Below are 22,610 nucleotides of genomic sequence, written 5' to 3' on the forward strand. Positions count from 1 at the left end.
TTTGGGCAAGCTTTCAAAACGTTGACTGATGTGGCCGAAACGAAGCAATGTCAAGAGGTCTCGTTTGTGCAAACCATCTCAAGTATTCAAGAGGCTCTTATGTTGCTAAATGAGGAAAGTACAATTTGTTTTCCTCCCTCAGTCGCAAGTCCTTATTTAGTCACGTATTTTGGAGCTTTTTTTTTTGCCGATAATGGGAATGAGCGAGGTAACCTTTGGCAAGCCGCGAGCCGTCTGCTCGGGCGCAGATAAGACAGACATATATTCAACACGTGTGCCCTTTAAAAATAGAGCGAAAGATGCACAGAGCTAGCCAGAATACGTATCTTTTTATTTGTCAGCCAGAGAAAATACGCTTGTACAGAAGAAGAGCAAGGAGAAACGGCAAAAATAAACCTGTCGTGACATAACGGCACTGGGTGACGGAGGGCAAAATCCAAAACAAAAAAAAACAAGCGGCTGCATTGATAATCTGCCAACCACAGATGTGCAATAATTCACATCGACGTATTTTAGGGCATCGTTTCGTATAAGTGTGGCGTAGTACCCGGGCTGACCTTTGAGAGGCAGTGTCGTGCCGCAAATTTAAATAGAAAAAAATGAAGAAGCTAGGCTAGCTCTTAGCTTATCTGGTTTGGTGAATTTATATTGCATAAGAATTTTTTTTGATTGAATGACAGACAAGTCAATTTACCAACAAATTTAATTTTCTTTTAATTGAATTTAAGTTTGAGCTGATTTTTTTGTTTAGCTTACGTAAATGATGTTTGTGTAACATCTGTGGTTCACAGAATCCTTCAATGCATTTATTTATTTTTTTTACTAAATAGTAAATGCTCTACTTCCAAAGTTAGCTACCTTTAAGAAAAGATCAAAGAGGCAAACGTGGAGGTCTCAAAGGCGCTAAAATGCACAGAATGATTCCAAAAAGATGCAAAGCTTTTAAAGATGTGACAAAGGCGGCGTGGGAAGGCAGCTTGTTTGGCAGCTTGTACCCGCTCGGCTTTTTTTTTTTTTTTCCTCTGTGTGAGCCAGAAAAACACACATGCACACATTCACAGACACACACACACACACTCCTGGGGTTCACGCAATCAGACAAGTACACGAACATGCAGGCGGAACGCCACAACGTCATGCACATGGAATGTTTTCCCATTTCAGTGTGACTCGGATATAAACGTGTGACGAGCTAATTTTATTTGGAGGATTTGCCGAAGCCAGCCGCGCACCGAGCGACAAAACAATTTCTGGAGAAATTGCACGTGAACTGAAATCAATGAATTGTTGAAATGAACGATAATTCGTACAATGTCGCCGTTCAGTTGGGAATTTTTGTGTATGTCTTGAAAAAATATGAGCCTGAATTCTTTTGGTTTAAATATGGAAGGATGAGGTCGCTGAGTGTGCGGCTGGTTTCAAAGGTCAGTTTAAATTCTTCTGTCGTTGTTTGTCGAGGAGGTAGAGGGATGTCTAAACATTTGGCGAGTGCAGTCGCTTCCTATGTGAGTGAGTTCACACGCTAATCAGCCTAGCATAGCCTACTGCTAGTTAGTTGGCCTTTGATTTAGAATTTTTTACTCATTGGGAGTCCGGTTTTGGTTCTTACACGAAGCTAGGCTAAGCTAACATTTAGGCAAGGCCAACGAAATTGATTAATTGAATTCCAGTCACCAAAAAAATCCCGTTCTCTCAATAATCTCAGATTAATTGATTGAGAAGTGCCAATTAACACACATGGGCTCAGGCTAATTTCTTGCGCGGCTAACGCTCATCCGGGCTCTGGCGGCGTGAACTGCCAGGCGGTCCCAAACCGTTGCGATGCGGCAGCGGGGGGCGCTCACACCTTTTTCGCGCTGTCGGGTTTTTCGTCACTCAGGAAGGGAAGCTCCTCAGCGTCGCCCCCTAGCTTCAAAACCTGGCGGTTCAGGTCCAGGCAGCACTGCAGAAAGCAAGTATTGATCATATTCACTCATCTTTTTCTCTTGAGTTGTATTTTTTTTATTCTCGCTTACTTTGAGTTTGAGCAGAGTGTGCAGGCCGAGGCTCAGCTCGCACGTCTCGTCTTCTAAGAGGTAAAAATAATTTTTCAAGCTCTTCAGCAAAAGCCAAGGTTTTTAAATGCTTTTCCTGGTTGTACCTTGGACCAAAGCAGAGCACTGGATCGTCTTTGAGCCCAGCTGAAGCTTGAGGTCGTTCACCGAGCCGCCGCTTTGGACCCAACCGGTCCCCGAGAGCCTGATGGAACACCACAACATCACCAACTTCAAATTGGAAGTAAGAGTTCAACCTCACATTTTGTTTTTCGAAATGATGTATGATACACACAAAAGAATTTAATTGAATATATCGATTTAGTGAGGACGTTCTTACCCGAGCCGTTGGCAGCAGGACGCCGAGATGTGGTTGTCTACGCTGTTGGTGTTTAACGAAAGTGTCACTTGACGCTCGCAGCACTGAGAACACAAAATGGAGTGTTGTCGTCAAAACACAAAATGGATGCCTGATTTGTGCTGACTTGTTGTCGTCGCAATTGGTGGTTAATCATCGTTTACGAATGGACTTAATGGAACATGGACAGGATGTTCTTCAATGCTGCGTCAGCTAATATTAAGTCAGCCATTCTGTAGCTTAAACTGAATTTCCACACACCTGTTGAAAAATTACAAATTGTAAGGTTCCCACAGGCAACTCAAACCCCCAAGTGGAAAAAAAAACATCCGTCCATTTTGGTTTGAAGGTGTTCTTTTTCAGAATGCCCGTTAAATCAATATAGCCGCTGCACTTCAGCCCCTCGGGTTATTTTCCCCCTTGAGGAAAAAAAAAAAAAGCAGCATTTTTTTCTCCATTGTTTTGAAGTGCTCAAGCTGAGCCTGCCTTTTATCCACGAAGGCAGAGCAGCTTATCAGCAACACCGCAAAAGGCTCGGTCTTTCTTTTTTTTTTTCTGTCTTTTGTCTCCGTGCTAAAATCTCTCTTCTTGCAGTGAAGTTTAAAAATAGATGTTGGATAAGTAAACCACACGAGATGGAGCACTTAGCTGCGTGTGAGCAAAAAAAATAAAAATGTTGAATAGTGCTGAAAAGGTTGCACAAATATTTCACGTAGTTTAACTGTAATTTTTTTACCAAAATTAAACAGTTTAAATTTTGGCTACCTTGCAGTGAACGCGCAGAGCGGCGAGACGTGTCGTTTCGGAGGCCGCCGCGTCGCCGCCGTCATCGTCCGATCGCAGACTCTTGTCGCTCTCGGCCGAGGAGTCGTCGGCGCTTTCGTCCTCACCGTCCGCTTGCCCGTCCTTGCCGTCGTCGGCCAGCGGCGAGCGGACGTGTGCGGCGGGGTCTCGGGCCTCGCCCCGCAGCCGCGTGATGTTGCCCTCTAGGAGGCGGCGCTGCACGATGCTGTGGGGTTGCTATGGAAATAAACCAGTGTCATGGATGTAATCCAGTCCTCTCACGTCTGGCCTTGTCTCAAATTGCCTTTCAGTGTCCATCTGGGAAGATGCTCAGCTCCACCAGGGAGGCAGGCGCGTTTGGCAGCCGCGGAACGGTAAGATGAGGAAGCGAGTACATTGTCTGCTTGGCTGAACATCAAAATGGCAAAAAAAGGCTCCCTGCACTCCCTTTGCACTCCATATTTGGGGCCACTCAGAATCTCCTCAGGCTCACAGTCTTGGGATTTATCCGTCAATTCTAATTGGGCCCCTAACGCTAATTGCTAACTAACTAGCCTAAACAAGCCAGAAAGCATCTGGCAAATCCAAAACACCTGCTAATTGCCAGACACAGAATAACAAATACATGCTAACTTATATTAGCATAACTCCTTTCAAGCATCCCAAGAACACCCTAATAGCACTCTGGGTGAAAGGTCGCCTATTAAATGAATACTGCAAATTTTCCACGGATGTGTATCGTGCCTAATAAAGTGGCGACTCTCCAATCCGCCTGCTGGCCGCTTGCATCCTAACGTTATTTGTGGCAGGGTTGCAGGCGCCCGGAGCACAAACAGACAACGATCGAAATTGAATTGCGCTCGTAGATTGAATTTATCCTAACTGTCTGCTTCCCTGCGCAGAGGAAACACCTCAAAATAAGATATGACTAGTGGCTTGCTACTTTTTATCTTTTATCGAATTCATGGCTGCTAACCGGTGAGCAATTACTCAACTGTTGAGTTAGCGATTTGCTTTTGTGTCAAGCTGTTATGTAGTCATTTATTATGCTGTGCTCAGCGTATTTAAAAGTCGAGAAGTTGTTAGCTTGTAGCTCGTCAGCGATTTTAAACTATCTATTTGCACTTCACTGCCGTTGTTGGGGTTGTTTGAGTCGACTATTTTTAGCTGCCCAACTTCCAGCGGAACACACAAAAAACACTCACATTAGCACGGATACTAATTGTCCTGTGGAGAATAATAATACGAACGCAGCCAGGGTACATTTAAGCTGCCTATATTTTACTGCCATAATGGTTCTTGTGAGTGTGCTTGACTTTGAAGTGCTGCTCTGCTGCTGCTGCTGCCTGCTGGGGAAAAAAAAAAAACCCTCATATTTGGAGATGAATATAAAACACCTGCTGCAGGATTAAGTCAACTCTGGTCCATCTGCCTCCATGTGGCACCTCTTCTGGACTCGACGTTCCCTTCCATTTTGATGTTTTATGCACAAGATGGCGGTGTATGTGGAGCTCAGGTGGTTTGTGTCACTGGACTCAGATGTTGAGCTAACAATTCCCACACATCTGCGCTTTGTCTTTACATTTAATGCACGCATGGTTGCATAATAACCCCCCCCTCGGGTTGCACGTGTCCTCAAGACGACGTTTCACTTGCTTTAGAGGACGGCCATTTTTTTTTTTTTCTTTCTAACATGTTCGCTGATGCTCGCCACTCGGCACCCACTAACCCTCGGGCAAAAGAGAACAAAAAACAAACGTTGCGTAACCAACACTGCTGAATTACACATCAGAACGGAAAGGCCGGCGGTGGATTCTCGTGCAGGATGACATTTAACTGCCAATTACTATTTCATTATTTATAAGTGTTAACAATGCTTCCCATTTTCCACCCTGATTTTGAAATCAATTTTTTTCCGAAGACATTTATCAGAATCAAACTACTAGCGAGCCAACTGCTAGCTTGTCGACCACAAGCTAGTGACTCCAACGCTAATGACAGTCAGCTCTGTGTCTCGATCTGTATCTTTCTATACCCGACTTGCCATGCTAATTTGCTACTTTTCATCCAGAGAGAAAATGCTAAAAAGATTAAATAAATAGCTGTCAGGCTCGCAGACATCCTTAGGATGTCATTCTTGTCATTTAATGACTTTCTCAAGTGTATTCAGCGGCTAAACGGCGACCCAGGCTCTCATCTGACAATTTCCATTCCCGCCGGCTCAAATCGTCAACGCCATGCTTGACAGATTGCTTTTTTCTTTTTCAAATTTGCCTATCTGCCCAGACACAAGCGTCATTCCAGATAATTGGTTTTAACATAAGACCCTGATGTAGCGGTTGGAGCGCTGGCAGCTAATAAATGACTAGCGTGTTAAGCTCCTCAAAACTAATCAAGTTTTAACCATTCATAGCTTACTTCGTGGTATTTCAAATTTCCTTTCCCTGTTTTTTCTTTCCTGGGTTCAACGCAGGACAAAAATAACTCTAGCGCTTAGAATTTATTGCCAAAATAGATGGAGCGGCTGCGCTAACTTTCAGTGTTAGCTTCCTCGGTTACTTCCTGCATTAGCTTCTGAAGTTATTTGTACACGATTCCAAAATGTGAGTTTCCACCCTGTGGCCCCAATGAACTTCAACTGCCTGTCAAGAGCTGTCTTGAAATCTTCCATCATGCTGTCAAGCTGGCCAGCGATCAGCTGCTGGCCACACTCACTCGCTTAATTGCCAGCGTGAGTTATTGTTAGGCGTCCTTGGGTCCTTTGAAAGGTCCCTGCTCGTAGTAGTGACATTACAAATGACTGACATTTTCTATGCTCCTCCATAAAGATCATGTGGAGGCACCAGCGAGTTCATTCTTGATGTCCTCCGGGGTGTGCGCACTTACCAGGTCTTTAGACGTTCCCAGTCTCTTGAGACCGTCCAGGGGCAGCAGGTCAGCCGAGTCCTTGTGCGTGAACTGCGTGGCCTGCTTGAGACGGCGCTGCTGGTGCAGGATGGCTTTATCTCGGATGGCCAGCTCACCTTTTTTGGCCTCACTCATGGTCTTCAAAACTGGAATCCCGCTCCGGCCCCCCCTCCCCGAAACAAAAGACACCAATGTAGCTTCAAGGAGAACAGTGCTGATTTGTTGTGTTCCTCCTGGATGATGGTCTGATGTGGTCGAGCATCCTCCTGCGTGATTTCCCGTCTGTCTCCTTCCGAGCGGATTCTCCTCCCTCGCCCGCTTGCTTTCTCTCCTCCCTCGACACTCCTCCCCCCTCCTCTTGCTCTCGTCAGACACCGATGTAGAGCGAATGTTTTGCTCACTTGCAACTGGCGTCCTGGCGAATGCTCGCTGATGAGCCTCCGCGGTCCCGCTGCGGAGGTGTGACCCCACGCAGCCTGAGCCAATCAATCGTGCAGCAACGATCGTTCCCTTTCGCTCCACTAAACACTCAATTGAAAAGCTGTTTAACCCTTGGAGGCATTTTTCAATCGTGACATCAGTCTGGTGTGGAATTTGTGCATGAATTCTTAAGTCCTTGTGAAGGTTAGATTTGGTTGGATTTCGAGGTGTTAGTTGGCGCCCTCTGTTGGCCTTTTGTCTGAACTACACGCATTTCCGACTCTCCGACCTCCTGAGCTGCATTTTTAATAATGGCATCCGACATTAAACAGAAGTCGTTGAGCCCTCATGGAGGTGAATCAAGGTGGATTGCTAGCTGGTTTGTGTCTCCCCCTGTTGGCCAGATGCTGGCATTACACTTTGTCACCTAATTTGTCTCTTTTTTTCTTGCTATTGTTTAATTCAGTTTGGATTTTTCAGAAGACAGTTTCCATTAGCCTAAGAATATAGCGTCAGGAAGGCGATTTAAACTTGTAAAAATTATTTTACTGACGGAAAATGACTTGACATATTTTTAAATGTTATTCTTAAGTGCTCAACGTTATTTAGCTTGGATTTCTGGGTTGTTTCTGTCGCCCTCTGTTGGCCACCTGTCCACACTACCCACATTTCTATCCGTCTTAAGCTTGCATATATTTCAGTCCAGGTTAACAACTTCGATTCATAAAATATTTAATTTATATTAATAATTATAATTCTCAATTTATCACACAGATTGAGGAATGAAAAGCACCTTTATTCAAAGAACAAACTTTTGCAACTTTAGCAACAGCCCAAAAAAAACAATAAAACAGCAGTATGGTCATTTTGTGCTTTTTGTGAGAGGAGCGAGTTTGTAATGGAAAAGGCACGTATGCAATTGAATGTCACAGAATTTCAACTCTTTCTATCTTTAACATAGGAATGCTTTTTTTTTTTAAGGTTTGTCATGAACATCTGCAACCTGTATTCCAACAATAATGACCATTTTGACCTTAACTATTGGATGTTTTTTGACCACTGACATCTGTCTGCCCCCCCTGTAGGTCTGGAGTGTGAAATACAAAGTGCAATTTAGCTTAATTTGGCCTCAATGCTGTGGCAGATGTAACTGCAGTCTCTTCCATCACAGCACGTTGGGGAGATAAAGCGAGCAAAGCAGCATGTTCTGTCCGAACGCTCGCAAGCGCCTGAAGGCCTCCCAGGCGTCGTTGAATATGTTGTACTTGAGGAAGACGCGGTGCTCCATGCTGGTGGACAGCCCCACGTCGCGGCTCATGATGTAGATGCCGTCGTTGTGCAGCGTGCACGTCAGGTTGAGGCCCGACTTGGACGTGTTCTCCTTGAGCTGCAGCCACTCGCCGGTGGTGACGTTGTACGACTGCACGGTCAGCACGTCCTCCATCTCGCTGGGCCAGCGCCGCGTGTGCTCCAGTTTGTGCGTGTAGCCGCCCACCAGGTAGATAGTGTCCTCCACCGACAGCATCTGCTGCTTGCGCACGTGCACCGTGCACGGGCGGAACGCCGTCCACGTGTCGGACACAGGGCAGTAGCGCAGAAGATTGGTGTTGCGCACTACGGCGAGACACAAACGTTAGCAGAAAATGGCCAGATGCAAACTGGACCTTTGCGCCCACCTCTGGCCGTGTATCCGCCCATGACGTAGATCATTCCCTGGCACTCGCAGGCCGAAAACTCGGCCAGTGGGTCGGGCATGGACGACACGCAGGTCCAGTAGTCGTTCTCCGGGCTGTAGCACTCCACCGTGCCCAGACTTTGTCCCCCGACGGCGTACAACTTCCCTTGCACGGCCAGGAGCTTGAAGTTGGACCTGAAGGACAGCAAAAAGGGGTCAGGGTCTTAACGGCTCTTGAAAGAACTTGATGGCGATCTGCCAAACTGCCGCTCCAGCCATGTTAACGTTACCTCTTCTGGTTGAGTGGCGCCACCTGGTTCCACTCGTTCCTGCAGGGGTTGTAGCAGTGCGTGGCCGAGATCTCCTGGCTGCTGGTTCGGTAGCCCCCGGCGATGAAGAGGTAGTTGTCCAGCACGGCCGAGCCGTAACCTCTCACGTTGATCATGTCCGCCGGCAGGTTGTTGGCCAGCGGCTTCCAGCGCTGCTCAGCCTCGCCGTACCTCAGCATGGAGCAGGGCTCTTCCTGGTCCGGCATGTCCAGGCACAGGCTGCTGAAGTCCCCCATGGCCACCAGGGTGGCGGCACCCCTCATGCGCATCTCCTTGGCCTGCTCCCTGACAGCAGGGGGGAGGCTGCAGAACTCGGGTCGCCTCATCATGGGGTGGTAGTAGCAGCTCATGAATTTGAGGCAAGCGCTGCGCAGCTCGTGAGTTCCGTAAACCTCTGACAAGGTGTAGAGCTCCACGCAGTTGTCCAGCCGGATCTCTGCCATCAGCACCTTGAGGATGGAGGTGACCTGCAGGAAGGATGCTGTCTCGATCAGGTCCTCCAGGGTCTCGTTGACGATCTCTACTTTGGAGGTGTTGATGAACTCCAGGACCAGCTCCAAGCCGGGGGCGCTGAGGCCCTGCAGCTGCACGGAGTCCTCCGTGGACTCCCTCATTCCCGAGCTGTACAGAGCACGGAAGTAGTCGCTCTTCTCAATCAGCTTCCTCTTGTTCACCTCGTATCTTTTGTCCTCCATCACGATGGCGATGTTGTGCTCCGATGACATGTCGAAAAGAGTGCGCGTCTCGAGCAGGCCGACTTGAATGGATTTGGTTTACGTCTCCCCGGTGTGAACCGCTCCAAATATGGCCATGTTTGGCCCACGGCTCGTCATGGAGCAACTTTCTATAGCCGGGGAAGCTAACCTGCAAACGACGCCAGACAGAACCGGCCACAGACAGGCCAGCAACGCACTTTAACACCCCGCAAGAGTCCAATAAAAGACCCCCCGAAGATAAAAGTGGTAGTTTAAGTGATGCAAAGAACTTCCAAAAGCTACCGTGGTGATTTGCATCCCATTTTGTCAGCCTTCACTGCCAACTTTGGGATTGTTTTGGTTCCGAGCGCTCTTCGTCGTTGGTGGCTTTATTGCTAACTTTCATGCTTCTGCCGCCTGGCGGTGTTTGAACGCTACTGCGTTTGACTCGATTGGCTCGTTATTTGGATCATTCTCTGCTTCTTTCACTCGAGATAATAACGTTAGGAAAATATGGTTTGGAAGAACTCGTTAAATACGGTTTAAATACAGGAATGGTGGCGTTTGAAACATTCTTGGCAATTGTCTTTTAATTCGAAACCGGGAGATGGCATGTATGCCTTCCCTCTCGGCTTGACGTCGGTGTTTATGCTTTTAGTTTGAAAACCGGACGTCTCATCTCGTCTGTGCATTCCTTGTGACTTGACGTCGGTGTGTTTATTTGCGTGTGACAGGCAGACGGTGGCACATCAATGACTGGGGCGTTACACGCCCGGACCGTTTTGACTCTGTGGCTCCAGGCAGCGAGCCGTCCGCCGTTCGTTATCCGAGTTGATGATGTGGAAACCGGCGTGCGCCTCCTGGTCCCCCCGCTGCCTGCTGATGCTCATCATCGTCGCCGCTGTCAAGACAACCTACGCCGACACGACGCTACCGCCGTGCGATGAGGTAAGCGTGCACAATAGATCATATTATTCATTTGTAAAATTAGTGCAAAACATTGATAAATAATAACAGTGGTGATATTTAATTTGTCGCTATGCATAACACGTTGGCAAAATAGTTGAATTGCACATTGAAGCTTTAACAAATTGTTAATTTGATACCATTCATTTGATATCATTTTAAAAGTGTTGTCATAAAAGGGCCCATTCCCGAGCCAAGCTTGTGCTAAACTAACCAGCTATCTTCAGCAGTAATGGAATATAATCAAATTTTTGGTTTGTGCGTCCACTCAGCTTCAGTTATTGTCACTGCTGCCTTTTTATGGCTTGCCCCCATCCAATCTCATCTCCTTCCTCATCCATCGCCATGGCAACCGGCACGAGTTACCCGGGAGACCGACAGATTGCGCGAGCTGGCTGTTTGTCTTTTTTCCTCGGCCGCTTATCGGTTTCACGGCCGTGAGCGGCGCTTTTAATTTGCAGGCGCCTGTGCTTCCGCCTGGAAGCGAAAGCATCGCCGAGGTGCGTCTGTTGCCTCGGGTGATCGTCGAGAGGAGCTGGGAACTCATGCAAACATGACACGGGAAATGTGGTGAAAAGTCAAGAATTTCAAAAATGCCCATCCAACCTGTTTGTTGCCTCACAGGGTGTACAAGTAAACAAAAACAATCCATTATCCTCAGTTAGCAAATGGAAATGAACAATGATTTTTTTTATTCAGCGGTGCACACTAGAAATATTGTCACGAGGACTGACCGCATATCGTAATTGAGTGAGCTGCTCCTCCGGCCAAAACATGCATTAAACAAACCTGTGGCCGCGCTTTCCCGCTCCGGCCCATTAGTTGCCATGGCGATCAGGGTCACCCAGGCCACTTTCTCCGCTCCGCCGTCCATTAATAATTGCTAGCAACATAACGAGGGCCGTTATGTCCCTGCAGATGGACTACTACTACCAGTACACGGAGTGTGACACCACGGGGTCCCGCTGGAGGGTGGCCATCCCGCTCAATCCGGGCACCTGCTCGGGCCTCCCGCCCCCCAGCAGGGGAACCGACTGCAGTGAGTCTAGCGCCACCTAGAAATGCTCTTTCCCGGCTTCATTTCGCTTTTGTTCAGCCTTCTCGTGCTCGGCCGGAAAGTTCCTGGAAATGTCCACGCAGTCGTGCACGCCGTGCGCGGCCGGCTCCTACTCGCTGGGCAGCGGCCTGCGCTTCGATCAGTGGGACGCCCTCCCCGGCGGATTCATCAGCATCGCCAGCTTCCTCAACGCCAAGCCGCCCAACGGCGACTTCCAGGCGTGCAGCAAGTACGTTTATCTTTCTCGTCCCCACGGTTAGGCGGGATAATTGAGCGATTGACGTCTTTTGCGGCGCAGCTCGACGTGGACGCCGCAAGGCGTGTACCTGGAGTCCAACCGGGACGAGTGCACCGTCTCGCTGGTCTACGTGGTCCACCTGGAGAAGCAGGGCTCCGTCTCCTTCACCTACCAGTACCCCGACAACAACATCTTCTTTGAGTTCTACGTGAGAACACTTTTGTCCTTGTCAGCCACATGTCAGCCAACAAGTGACTCTCGCCGCGTGCGTGTGTTCAGGTCCAGAACGAGCAGTGCCAGGAGATGAGCCAGAGTGACGAGCAGAAGTGGATCAAGGTGACCAGCAACGGAGAATGGGGAACGCACGCGGTGAGTGGAAGTTGACAACAACACACAACGTACACGTGGACACACTCTGATGCGAACTTGTGTCGCAGATCAACTTGTGGGCCGGCACCAACATCCTGTACTGGAGAACGACGGGCATCCTAGTGGGCGTCAAGATGGCGAAACCTGTGCTGCTCAAGGAAATCAGAATAGAAGGTCAAGAAGAAAAAAAAAAAGTGGCCAACGTTCCACATTTTGCTCATCTTTTGGAATATTGTAAAAAGGTGTGGCCTACACGTCCGAGTGCTTTCCCTGCCGACCCGGGTGGTTCAGCGCCAGCCCCGGCTCGTCCTCTTGTCGCCCGTGTCCCAGCGGCACCTTCTCCGCCAAGGGCTCCACTTCTTGCACCGCCTGCCCACCGAATCACTACTCACGTGCGTACGCATCCACATTTCACAAATCTAATGTACACTTGGTCAAAAATCGACAAAGAATTTATGCAACATGAGATGTGGAGGAAGTAAAAGTGCAGAGTCATAGCTTCCAGGAAATTAAGCAATTTCATTTGGTGTTAGTCAAATTAATTATAATTGTGCGACTATAATATTGTTATTGTCTTAGTGGAGGGATGGGCCGAGTGCAAGGTGAGGCCTCCGTGTGCCGACAGAGACTATTTCCAGATTCACACGCCTTGTGACAGCCAAGGAAAGGTTAGTGTGTACACGCGCACACGCACACACACACACACACTCTTCCTGGTTACTCATACCAGGTCCACATGTGTGAAAGGAATTAATGCTAATGCTAAGATTGAGAAGATGCAAAGGAGAGAAACAAACATGAGAGCTCTGAAATTGTGCCCCCCCCCCCCCAAGCTCATCTAGTGTGTTATTGGAAATATGACATGTATTTCAAGTATTCATTCCAAAATTGCATATTCATTCAGCTTTGGGATTAAGTTTGAACCATCAGTTTTCTTTTTCTTTATCACCCCTCCACTGCAGACGCAGGCGGTGTACCGCTGGGTGCAACCTAAGATCTGCGACGAGAACGCCACCGGCGCCGTGGCGCTGCCCGCCTCGGAGCGCCGCAAAGCGTGCCCGCCGTGCAACCCGGGCTTCTACAACAGCAACGACTCCACTTGCTCGCCGTGCCCGCCCGGGACGCGCTCGGACGGCACCTACGGTAATGCTCACGCGCGCCCGCTGCCGCGTTATCTCGGCCCCTGGCATGTCGCCCGACTGGTCGGGCCTGAAAAAGAAGGTCGGGGGTCACAGACGTTTTCACAATGCGTCGCCAATGTCGAGAGAATTGTGTTTTCTTCCCGCTTTACGGGCATTTCTTAACATTTGTGCGTGTGCGCAGCGTGCACGGCGTGCCCCTCGGGCACAGAGCCGGTCCTGGGCTACGAGTTTCGATGGTGGAACGTCCTCCCGGCCAACATGAAGACTTCCTGCTTCAACGTGGGGAATTCCAAATGCGACAGCATGAACGGTAAGATTTTTGGCGCGCGTCCATTGGCTGCGGTTTTTCAGAGTGACACAACTTGACAAACCGATTTGTTGCGCAAGAGCTGCGAGAACTACAAATAGGTTCGATGGAGCCGATCGAAAAATGTTTGGCTTTGTGTCGACGTTCAGGTTGGGAAGTGGCGGGCGACCACGTCCGAAGCGGAGCCGGCTCATCGGACGACGACTACCTTATCCTCAGCCTGCACGTGCCGGGCTTTAAGTAAGGATGCCCGCGAGGCTCATCGGCGTGCCCACGCATGAACGGGGCGTGTTTTTCTTTCGGCGCAGGGTGCCAGCGTCGCTGTCGGGCATGAGCGGCGGCGAGGTGGGGCGGATCACCTTTGAATTTGAGACGCTCTGCAGCGGTGACTGCCAGCTCTACTTCATGATGGTGAGTGCAAGGAGGTCATTCGTTGGGCCCGGCTTCACGCTTGTCCTGTGGCGCCCCCTGCAGGACGTGCACAGCAAGAGCACCACCGTGGTGGAGTCGTGGGAGGGCAGCAAAATCCGCCAGTCGTATTCGCACAGCATGAGCAGGAACGACTCTGTCACTTTCACGTGGGCCTTCCAGAGGACCAATCACGCTCTGGATGTAAGTTAAAAAAAAAAAAGAAAATCAAACTGGGATCAGACGCTGAGTGCCCCTAATGAAGCGTCCCGTTTGCACAGGTGCGTCGCTACGTGGCCGACAACGTGAAGCTCTTCTCTATCCACGTGACCAACGTGCTGGAGGGCGTGGCCTCGGGATGCCGAGCGTGCGCCCTGGTCCCCGACGGCTCCCGGCGAGCCGGCTCCACGTGCGTGCCGTGCCCGCCGGGCTTCTACATCCACACCGAGACCAACCGATGCGAGGAGTGCCCGCCCGGCACGCACCTGGCCGGGCGCCACACCTACGGCCGCGAGGCCTGCGTGCCGTGCGGGCCCGCCAGCATCAGCGACCGGGTGAGCGAGCGCTCTACCGACACGCGGCAAGAGAAAAGAACAGAATCCATAAATGTGTGTTATCCTCCAGGAGCATTCCCGTTGCTACAGCGACTGCTCCTTTTCGCACCTGCACAACAACTGCACGCTGACCTACGACCTGAGCGCACTGAGCGACGTGGCCTCGCTCACCCTGGAGCCCAGCTTCACCACTAAGGGCACCAAGTACCTTCACCTTTTCAACATCAGCCTGTGTGGCCACCAGGTTAACTCAAAAGCAACCTTTGACAAGATAATAAATTTCGTAGGCGTAACCACGGCGATGCGTGTGCGTACAGGGCCGCAGAGCAGCAGTGTGCAGGAACAACCTGACCGACTTCAGCGGCGTGTTCAACAAAGACGAGCAGGGCAACGACGACGGCGCCGCCCGGCTGGCCAACGCGGTGGACGGCTTCATCTGCCAGTCCACCATCATCCCGGCCGACGGGCGCGGCTTCCGGACGGCCATTTCCTCGCAGTCCGTCCGCCTGGCCGACATGTTTCTCGGTAGGTCCGCTTTTGAACGGCGCCGTTCTGCTCGGCTGCCACTCAGTGTTAGTTTGGCGCCCCCCGCAGGAGCGACTGTGGACCGCTTCCTGGACGGCGTGAGGGCTGACCCAGGGCTCTTCCCGGAAAACACCAACAATGTTCCAGACATCAACTTCTTCTACAGGTAGACAATCGATGTGTGTTTTTCTACCCACGTGACACATTTCTTCATGTTATTTTCATTTCAGGTCGACACAGGTGACGGCGTCCTGCGATCAAGGCCGCAGTTCGGTCATCGTGGTTCGCTGTAATCCCAAAAAATCAGAACGTGGCGAGCTCTCTGTGCCCAGGTCGGTCAAGCATGTGTGAAAATGTTGAGACATTTTTTTATTTTATACAGAAACATATCATGAAAATATCTTTTGTGGGGGTTTTTCTAGCTCCTGTCCTGCAGGAACCTGTGACGGCTGCGCCTTCCACTTCCTGTGGGAGAGCGCCAGCGCCTGCCCGCTCTGCACGCGAGTCGACTACCACCAGCTGGATGGCGCCTGCAAAGGCGGCATCCAGGTAGCCGCGTGCACCGCACACTCGTAATCATAACGTCACGTGCTGGAGTTCCTATCATCCGCCCAATGTGTTTCCAGGAAACATTTTACTTGTGGAACGAGCCCAAGCTGTGCACCAAAGGCGTCCCGTTGCCTCCCAGAAGCTCCGCCCCTTGCGAGTCCGTGGTCTTGTGGCTCAAGTTGGGCGTGAGCGGCGGAGCCTTTTTGGCCGCGCTGCTCGTCGTCCTCACCTGCTATTTTTGGAAGAAGAACAAGAGGTGCGTCTTCATACTTGTGACCACGTTTGCCTTGGGTGATCACGTGACGTAACGTACTCGCGACAGGCTGGAGTACAAGTACTCCCGTCTGGTGATGTCGGCCAACAAGGAGTGCGAGCTGCCCGCCGCCGATAGCTGCGGCCTGGACGAGGGCGAAGACCCCGACGACGACACCGTCTACACCCGCAAGCCCTCCCTGCTGGGCAAGCTCCGCGCCATTGCCAACAAGGTGTGTGTATGCCACTTTAGGACGTTTTTAAACTTCTAATTTAATGCCAAATGGTGTCTTTCAGCATGAAGAAGGAGACAGCAGTGAATCTGTGCAGCTCAACAGCTCTCAGGCGGATCGCTGGGTCCTGGATTAGTCATACTGGTCTCACTTGCCATTTGATGCGCCTCGGTGTGTGGGGAGGAAAAAACTGACCTCTTTGTATTGTTTTGATACATTTTTATTTGGGTTCTTTCAAGGGCCATGTATTTATATAAGTGTTGTTTATTTAATAAACTCCTTTATTAAGCTATGAACGTATTTTTCCCTGGAGTTAACACTTCAATTTATGTTTGATGATTAAGTTGTGACGTCAGATGTTTGCTTGTGCTCACCTGTGCTCCCCTTGGTGGCAATATGTGTCATTGCAAGTGACAGGAGAGGTGGCTGCACTCGCGATACTCACTGAAAAGACGTTCATGTGTAAACCATTAATAACAAACATTTACAGACATGCGCACAACGCGGGGCAGTGTGCGCCGTCTCCCTCCGCCGCAAGCTCCGCCCTCCGCACATAGTACCTCCTCTTTCTCGTACTGTAGATGTACCTCGGCCGTGGCGTAAACTTTGACGGGATTTCTGTCGACTCCCAGCCTTCGTTTTTTGTTTTTAATTAACTTTTTCCGCAGAAGCAGTATGTGAAAGACGAAGGCTGGCAAGCAATCTGCGGAATGACAAGCTTCAGTTCATAGCGCGGTAAGAAATAGTCCCTCTTTTTCCCTGTCTCCGCTTGTTGTGATTTTTTTTTTTTCCTGGCACAAAAATGGTCATGGCCTTGTAGAAAGCCCTCCAAAGTGGACTAAAAACTATTATTTATCATTCTTGTCTTGTAAGTGGCCTAGTTGGTGGGAGTAAAAATGCAGCTGGTTATGTTTTTTGCTGCGCAAACCTCCAAACTTGTTAAAGCCTCATTTGAAGTTCACTCCCGTGACGTCACTCGGCAAGAATTTGGTGTAACAATAAATGCTGTTCAACTATATTAATATTACATTATTATTACGAAGTTTCACTCCGTGTTAATGTTGATATTTTCCAGATCGTCCTAGTTTCTCCTCCGTCATCATATTCAAGCGGTAAGTTTGTTGTGATGTTACAATGCCAAAATAGACAGTATATTTACATGGAGTAAATTAATGTTCTACTTTAGGTCCAGTAATTTGCAAGATGGCTCGCGGCTGCGTCTGCTGCGTCAAGTACATGCTCTTCCTCTTCAACCTGCTCTTTTGGGTAATGCCATTTCCACAACTCCATCCCACATGTGACGGGAAGTGAGTGACCAGTATGTCTGTTGCAGCTGGGTGGGTGCGGCCTGCTGGGCGTGGGCGTGTGGCTGTCGGTGTCGCAGGGCAACTTCGCCACGCTGTCGCCGTCCTTCCCGTCGATGTCTGCCGCCAACCTCATCGTGATGCTGGGCACCGTCGTCATGGTGACGGGCTTCCTGGGATGCCTGGGTGCCATCAAGGAGAACAAGTGCCTGCTGCTAAGTGTGAGTCAGCTGCGATCCAAATGATCATTTATGGGCGCTACAGAGTGTGAATATTATTTGTGTTTTTCTTCCCCAAGTTTTTCATCGTCCTGTTGATCATCCTGCTGGCCGAGCTCATCCTCCTCATCCTCTTCTTCGTCTACACCGACAAGGTTGGACGCGCTCGTGTTTCCGCTGCCAAAGGACGCCACGAATGTGTCCGTCTGTTTCCTCGCAGGTGAGCGAAAACGCCCGGCGGGATCTGAAGGACGGGCTGGTCCTGTACAACACGGACAACAACGCCGGTTTGAGGGATGCGTGGGACGCCATTCAGGGGGAGGTAAGACGACACGTGGCGATGCAGGTGAAAACGCTTTGTCGTGACGTCTCGATGTTGCGCACGCAGTGGCACTGCTGCGGCGTGACGAGCTTCAGCGACTGGCGCGCGGCGCTTCAGGTGGACGCCGTTCCCGACAGCTGCTGTCAGCTCGTCCATTCGGGATGCGGACACAACGCTTCCAATGCCTTCTGGACGCGGGTCAGTTGATCAAATTGGACTCAAATGAAAAAAATTTGAGGCTGTTTGCATTGAAAGTTGACTTCTTCTTTCTTACAGGGCTGCTATGAGAAGGTGGAGGAGTGGCTGGACGACAACAAGCACCTTCTGGGCACCATCGCCATGTGTGTCTTGGTCATTCAGGTGAGCAGTAGCCTTCAGCGGCCGCCATTTTGTGACGTGACGGCGCTCTTTTAATGGTGTGTCGCTTTCAGCTCCTCGGCATGGCCTTCTCCATGACGCTGTACCAGCAGATCCACCGCGGCGGCAAAAAATACCAAGCCTGACCCCGGTACATTCCACTACCACAAGGGGGCATACACACACACGGATCCATTTATTACTTTTGATCAGTTACTTTTATACCACAAGTATTTCTTGAGTGTCCTGACATGTTCAATAAAAGCACACAGCCGATCCCGTTTTTATTTTTGCTCCGCGTATAAGCACAACGATCTTCACAAGGCCAGCGTCTTGTCATTGTCATAGACCACGTCGCCCTTGACGACCACGAAGCGGATGAGCTCCTGATGCGCGCCCAGCTGGTAGATGAGATGCTCCCACCTGTGCAGAGCCGCTCTCATCTTTTCATTTACAGTCACCATATGCGCCATCTCCTTTTGAGTAAGAGCTATTTACCGCGGGGCGTTGATGACCAGCAGGTCGCCGTGTTTTCCCGCTTCCAGCGAGCCGTGCGTGTGGGAGCGTCCGAGGGCGTAGGCGGCGTTGATGGTGGCCGCCGCCAAGGCCTCGGGCATGGACATCCTCATGTTGACGCAGGCCAGGTGCATGACGATGGGCTTCGGGTGGGAGGGAAAGAAAAGCGGCATAAAAAAAAAAACCCACGGGAAGGCACTGGACTCACCATGGAGCAGCAGTACGCGTTGGGGTTGAAGTCGCTCCCCAGGGCCACGATCACGCCCGCATCCAACATGGCGCGCGCCCTCGGTTGGGCTAGCCTGAGGATGTAAGCTGTGGTCGGCAGCAGGACGGCCGCCGTCTTGGCCCGGGCCATGGCGGCGATGCCCTGGTCCGTCACTTCCTCCAGGTGGCTGACGGCCAACGCTCCAAGCTCGGCCCCCAGCTGTGGGCGAGACGTGAGAAAGGACGCTCCTGGACGGACGACAAACGGAGGCCTACCTGAGCGGCGTTCATGGGATGCAGCTCGTCTCCGTGGAAGTTGGCGTTGAGGCCCATTTCCATGCCCGCCCGCAGGATGGCGCGGGTGGAGGACACGTCGAAGACTCCCTCCTCGCAGAACACGTCGATGTTGTCCACCCGCAGCGTCCCGGCCGCCATGCGCTCCTTCAATGCGGGAAGTTGAACCTGCAGGATGTCCTCGGTGGCTTCTGCCACACTTTTCCCTCTTCAGACACATTGAAGTAAGTACGCTTGATTTTCACAATCACTCCAGAGAGATTTAGGAGGCTAAAATTTGAGGTGCAGCATACTTGGGCACGGCGTGGGCGCCGCAGTACGTGGCGGAGATGCTGATGGGCAGAGTGCGGCGGGCTTCCTCCATCACCTCCAGCATCTTCATCTCGGTGGGCAGGTCCAGGCCGTAGCCGCTCTTGACCTCCACCAGCGTGGTGCCGGCCCGCCGCATGCGCTCCAGCCTGCCGCTCAGCGAGGCCAGGAGGTCGTGGGCGGCGGCCGCCCGTGTGCGCTCCACTGTGAAGTGGATGCCGCCCCCTGCTCGGTGCACGTCCATGTAGGTGGCGCCCGCCAGCTGAGGCGGAAACATCATTAGACTGTCTGAAAGGGTCACCGTGGCGACGTGGCGGCTTACCTTCATGGCAAACTCGTGCACGCGGTCGCCGGCCCAGATGGGGTGGGTGTGAGCGTCGACCAAGCCTGTCATCAGAATCATAATAATACTACTTTTTAAAATATATTTTACTTTTTATTATGAAACTCACCAGGCAAGACACACATCCCCGTGGCGTCGATCACGTGATCGAAGGAAGCATCCGAATACTCCAATTCGATCACATCAACCGGGCCAACCGCTTTAATTAGCCCGTCGCTGAGCAGCACAAAAAGCACATTTATATTGAAAATATTAAAAATGTATTTCTAAAGTAAAAACATAGATTTCAATCATTCATCTAGAATGACAATAAAAATGCAGTTAACGTCCACAAGTAAAATTACAATTGCTGGGAAACAAGAAAAAAAGGTTCTATATTGTGGTGCAGTGACTGGCATCAGCCGCTTGAGGGCGCTGTTGAAATGTGAGTAGTAGTGTTAACGACAGATCCCAACGGGACTTGTGACTATGCTTTTGTCGCTAACCTGCCGATGACGACGCTTGCACCGTGGATGACGTGGATGTCGATGTCACTGTTGCCTTTTGTTAGGTATTTCTCCCCGTTGTTGCAAATCACGAGTACCTGCTGCGCGTTTTTCACCAGTAGTTTCAAACGACTTGTCGACATGTTGTCTCTTTCTCCAGATGACGCTGTGAGCTTTTACGCTTCGGAGAGCAAACTGGCTTTTTTTTCCCTCCTCATTCTGTTTGACAAATATTTGAGCAACAGAGGCTAAAGTGCACAAGGGGCGGGGCTTCAAAAAGACAAAACAGGTAAGCCCGTTACTCGGTCAATATGAAACGCGTCTTCTATACACGTTACATGAAATAAGCATGCAACTATTCAGTTAGTGCGTTGTATTTGTTTTGCACGTATGCATCCATCTTCTTTTTGTCCTGCTTGCAGTTATTCTTGTTGACTGCTTTCACATACCCAGAGATGCATGAGCCATCTTTATTCTAGTCTATAATTCTAATCATATAACAAATTTGGATAGAATACATTTTCAATAAGCAGAGGTGTCCAGTTTAATAAAGAGCACAATGTTTTATTGTCTCCTAACAACTAAAAAGTTGGTCACAAACGGTACAAAAAAAAGAAATCAATCATTCTTTTAGTTTCACATGGTGAAAACACAAGCACACTTTCTGACTATAAATCACACACACACACACACACACACGCCGTGATTGTTGGAATCACTCTCTCATTTCTCCATCCTCCTCCTCTTCTTCCACCCCTCGGATGTAGAGAACATTGTTGCACCTGGAGAAGAGGAACTCTTTGAACCACTTGTTGCACGCCATTTACACCTGCTTTGAATTCAACTGGCAATACCTGATGAGGACTTCACCGAGATGACCCGCCAACGCTCCGTCCACGTACTCTTCCGTGTTCGCCAGCTGCCAACAAACATGACACAGCATGAGGTCAACTTTTAATTTTGATTGATGTGATTGTGGCGCTCACCTGCATGTTCATGTAACCGTCCACAGAGACTAGGTAGCCTTTGTACTCCATGCCCCACTTGAGCTTCACCATCACTGGCTTGCCCGTCAGCCCGTTCAGGAAGGGCTTAGGGTTCAGTGGTAAACTCTGCAACAACAAAAAGACATTTCAGATCAAACCTAGTTCTTGAAAATGCCGTTTGATAAAGACAAATATGTTGGTGACATGTTGTACGACGTTTAATATGTAGTACGAGCTTCCATAAGATTGTCTGCATGAGTGGAGGCGAAGCGCTTCATTCATTCCATTGGCGGGGGAGCTAACTGCTAACCAGCTAAACAACGCCGAGGAAAAACCCACAGATGACGAAACTTAATCCCGCACAAGCGCATTGATGAAAATAGATCATACGTACCATTTCGAATTGTTAGATGTATGTAATTTAGTAGCTGGAGTTTGGTAACTAGCTTGTCGTCACAATAGCGTTCGGAAGCGCACACGCTCTGCCCGCCAAACCGGAAGTACTAAGTGTTGACCTCCGTGGAGTCGTGTTTTTTTTACACACTGCCACCCATTGGCTGGAATGCCGTATTACATCAAAATCAAGATGATTTAAAAATGTTTCGTCAATGTTTTCACTATATTAATACTCATTGTATATTTTAAATTTCCACAGTCATTTTAATAGACTGTAGGTAAAAGAGCAAAAAGAAGGCTTAAATTATTATTAGCCATACAATTTGGGCGTTAATACATATTTCACTCCATCGTTCCAATAACATTTAAGTCACCAAAATACTGTCTTTTGTCTTTGACAATAAATGTTATGTAAAACACATTTTGACATGATTGTCATATTGAGGTCGTGGTGTCTGGGCACCTCTTTGTCTGCTGGTGCTAAAATGTCTGACTGTGTTTTACGCAGCCAAGTGTTGCTAAACCATGTGGCAAGTTTAAACCTGATCTTTTTTTTACCCGCCAAAATGTGTGCTTTTCTCTCATAGATCAAGCTCCCCTGCAGTTGTTAACGCATTTTTGGAATACTGCTGCTCTTACATCATCTTCTGACTCGTTCATAAGCGCCATGTCCATCAGCGGCGAAGGCGTGGTGACCATGATGTGTTGACAGCTATGTTTGCGTAAAATATTAGCCCCAACTTGGGAGACTTTTGAAGCAGACCCACAAGCCAGAGAGACATGCTGTGTCCACTGGAGCATGACCCAGACGGGAAGAGATGGAGAAGTCTTTTTTAACATGATGTACCATTTGTAGCCACAAGACGGCGCCATTTTCCTTTTTTCATAGCTCACGCTGATTGGACACTACTTTAGGTACCCAAAATCTAATCCTTTGTCTTTATAAAGATAAAAATGCTTAAGTTGGATGACACCATTTTTTATGTATTATGCATACTGAAGGCTCAATTGGATGGCCAAAATATTAGGAACACCACTCAGGACCATCCATCACAGCATTCATGTAAAGATGT

At 49.6% G+C, this 22,610-nt stretch overlaps 6 protein-coding genes across 7 annotated transcripts; 2 read left to right on the forward strand and 4 right to left on the reverse strand.

The window, feature by feature from the left end:
- Positions 1-310: 310 nt before the first annotated feature.
- nrip2 (nuclear receptor interacting protein 2) lies at positions 311-6,711 on the reverse strand. The gene is made up of 6 exons (XM_049761220.2): positions 6,061-6,711; positions 3,157-3,411; positions 2,374-2,456; positions 2,141-2,238; positions 2,016-2,068; positions 311-1,942 (listed from the first exon to the last, which is right to left on the reverse strand). Exons 1-6 carry the CDS (start codon positions 6,214-6,216, stop codon positions 1,841-1,843), a joined length of 747 nt encoding a protein of 248 aa, XP_049617177.1. The 5' UTR covers positions 6,217-6,711; the 3' UTR covers positions 311-1,840.
- On the forward strand, positions 2,156-16,092 carry LOC125992287 (endosome/lysosome-associated apoptosis and autophagy regulator family member 2). 2 transcript variants are annotated; one of them, XM_049761197.1, is made up of 24 exons: positions 2,156-2,277; positions 3,486-3,548; positions 9,935-10,148; positions 11,085-11,205; positions 11,263-11,452; positions 11,522-11,669; positions 11,741-11,830; positions 11,899-12,004; positions 12,073-12,222; positions 12,410-12,498; positions 12,793-12,973; positions 13,154-13,282; positions 13,429-13,519; positions 13,588-13,690; positions 13,754-13,891; positions 13,969-14,241; positions 14,312-14,485; positions 14,559-14,766; positions 14,836-14,932; positions 14,997-15,098; positions 15,189-15,315; positions 15,393-15,571; positions 15,638-15,800; positions 15,865-16,092. In XM_049761197.1, exons 3-24 carry the CDS (start codon positions 10,035-10,037, stop codon positions 15,934-15,936), a joined length of 3,045 nt encoding a protein of 1,014 aa, XP_049617154.1. In that variant the 5' UTR covers positions 2,156-2,277; positions 3,486-3,548; positions 9,935-10,034; the 3' UTR covers positions 15,937-16,092. The 2 variants fall into 2 exon arrangements, with proteins under 2 accessions (XP_049617154.1, XP_068505702.1); XM_068649601.1 differs by lacking the exons at positions 2,156-2,277; positions 3,486-3,548 and having other exon boundaries at positions 9,893-10,148.
- On the reverse strand, positions 7,277-9,740 carry klhl42 (kelch-like family, member 42). Its single transcript, XM_049761209.2, has 3 exons — positions 8,467-9,740; positions 8,178-8,371; positions 7,277-8,115 (listed from the first exon to the last, which is right to left on the reverse strand). Exons 1-3 carry the CDS (start codon positions 9,228-9,230, stop codon positions 7,667-7,669), a joined length of 1,407 nt encoding a protein of 468 aa, XP_049617166.1. The 5' UTR covers positions 9,231-9,740; the 3' UTR covers positions 7,277-7,666.
- A 248-nt stretch (positions 16,093-16,340) lies between the features above and the next one.
- On the forward strand, positions 16,341-18,277 carry LOC125992305 (tetraspanin-9). The gene is made up of 9 exons (XM_049761222.2): positions 16,341-16,535; positions 16,876-16,912; positions 16,987-17,066; positions 17,134-17,325; positions 17,403-17,477; positions 17,543-17,644; positions 17,711-17,842; positions 17,921-18,004; positions 18,076-18,277. The coding sequence occupies exons 3-9, from the start codon at positions 17,004-17,006 to the stop codon at positions 18,145-18,147; spliced, it is 720 nt and encodes a 239-aa protein (XP_049617179.1). The 5' UTR covers positions 16,341-16,535; positions 16,876-16,912; positions 16,987-17,003; the 3' UTR covers positions 18,148-18,277.
- amdhd1 (amidohydrolase domain containing 1) lies at positions 18,179-20,450 on the reverse strand. Its single transcript, XM_049761216.2, has 8 exons — positions 20,156-20,450; positions 19,780-19,886; positions 19,650-19,714; positions 19,312-19,589; positions 19,001-19,226; positions 18,726-18,944; positions 18,500-18,660; positions 18,179-18,424 (listed from the first exon to the last, which is right to left on the reverse strand). Exons 1-8 carry the CDS (start codon positions 20,296-20,298, stop codon positions 18,319-18,321), a joined length of 1,305 nt encoding a protein of 434 aa, XP_049617173.1. The 5' UTR covers positions 20,299-20,450; the 3' UTR covers positions 18,179-18,318.
- A 248-nt stretch (positions 20,451-20,698) lies between these two features.
- Positions 20,699-21,694, reverse strand: snrpf (small nuclear ribonucleoprotein polypeptide F). Its single transcript, XM_049761229.1, has 4 exons — positions 21,536-21,694; positions 21,142-21,267; positions 21,010-21,074; positions 20,699-20,937 (listed from the first exon to the last, which is right to left on the reverse strand). Exons 1-4 carry the CDS (start codon positions 21,536-21,538, stop codon positions 20,871-20,873), a joined length of 261 nt encoding a protein of 86 aa, XP_049617186.1. The 5' UTR covers positions 21,539-21,694; the 3' UTR covers positions 20,699-20,870.
- Positions 21,695-22,610: the final 916 nt, after the last annotated feature.

Source organism: Syngnathus scovelli, chromosome 22 (assembly GCF_024217435.2).
Source record: "Syngnathus scovelli strain Florida chromosome 22, RoL_Ssco_1.2, whole genome shotgun sequence".
In the NCBI taxonomy this organism is placed as follows: Eukaryota; Metazoa; Chordata; class Actinopteri; order Syngnathiformes; family Syngnathidae; genus Syngnathus; species Syngnathus scovelli.

Coding starts and splice junctions, on each gene's coding strand:
- nrip2 (XM_049761220.2), bottom strand. CDS start 6,216: ATGAGTGAGGCCAAAAAAGGTGAGCTGGCCATCCGAGATAAAGCCATC. Junction 3,412..6,060: donor TGGGAACGTCTAAAGACCTG/GTAAGTGCGCAC, acceptor TTATTTCCATAG/CAACCCCACAGCATCGTGCA. Junction 1,943..2,015: donor ACACTCTGCTCAAACTCAAA/GTAAGCGAGAAT, acceptor TGCTTTCTGCAG/TGCTGCCTGGACCTGAACCG.
- klhl42 (XM_049761209.2), bottom strand. CDS start 9,230: ATGTCATCGGAGCACAACATCGCCATCGTGATGGAGGACAAAAGATAC. Junction 8,372..8,466: donor GCGCCACTCAACCAGAAGAG/GTAACGTTAACA, acceptor GCTGTCCTTCAG/GTCCAACTTCAAGCTCCTGG. Junction 8,116..8,177: donor GGGCGGATACACGGCCAGAG/GTGGGCGCAAAG, acceptor GTCTCGCCGTAG/TGCGCAACACCAATCTTCTG.
- LOC125992287 (XM_049761197.1), top strand. CDS start 10,035: ATGATGTGGAAACCGGCGTGCGCCTCCTGGTCCCCCCGCTGCCTGCTG. Junction 13,520..13,587: donor CTGCACGTGCCGGGCTTTAA/GTAAGGATGCCC, acceptor CTTTCGGCGCAG/GGTGCCAGCGTCGCTGTCGG. Junction 15,316..15,392: donor CCTGCAAAGGCGGCATCCAG/GTAGCCGCGTGC, acceptor ATGTGTTTCCAG/GAAACATTTTACTTGTGGAA.
- LOC125992305 (XM_049761222.2), top strand. CDS start 17,004: ATGGCTCGCGGCTGCGTCTGCTGCGTCAAGTACATGCTCTTCCTCTTC. Junction 17,326..17,402: donor ACAAGTGCCTGCTGCTAAGT/GTGAGTCAGCTG, acceptor TTCTTCCCCAAG/TTTTTCATCGTCCTGTTGAT. Junction 17,645..17,710: donor GGGACGCCATTCAGGGGGAG/GTAAGACGACAC, acceptor TTGCGCACGCAG/TGGCACTGCTGCGGCGTGAC.
- amdhd1 (XM_049761216.2), bottom strand. CDS start 20,298: ATGTCGACAAGTCGTTTGAAACTACTGGTGAAAAACGCGCAGCAGGTA. Junction 19,715..19,779: donor GGGGATGTGTGTCTTGCCTG/GTGAGTTTCATA, acceptor TTCTGATGACAG/GCTTGGTCGACGCTCACACC. Junction 19,590..19,649: donor TGCACGAGTTTGCCATGAAG/GTAAGCCGCCAC, acceptor TTTCCGCCTCAG/CTGGCGGGCGCCACCTACAT.
- snrpf (XM_049761229.1), bottom strand. Junction 21,075..21,141: donor ACGGTTACATGAACATGCAG/GTGAGCGCCACA, acceptor GTTTGTTGGCAG/CTGGCGAACACGGAAGAGTA. Junction 20,938..21,009: donor CTCGGTGAAGTCCTCATCAG/GTATTGCCAGTT, acceptor CCTCTTCTCCAG/GTGCAACAATGTTCTCTACA.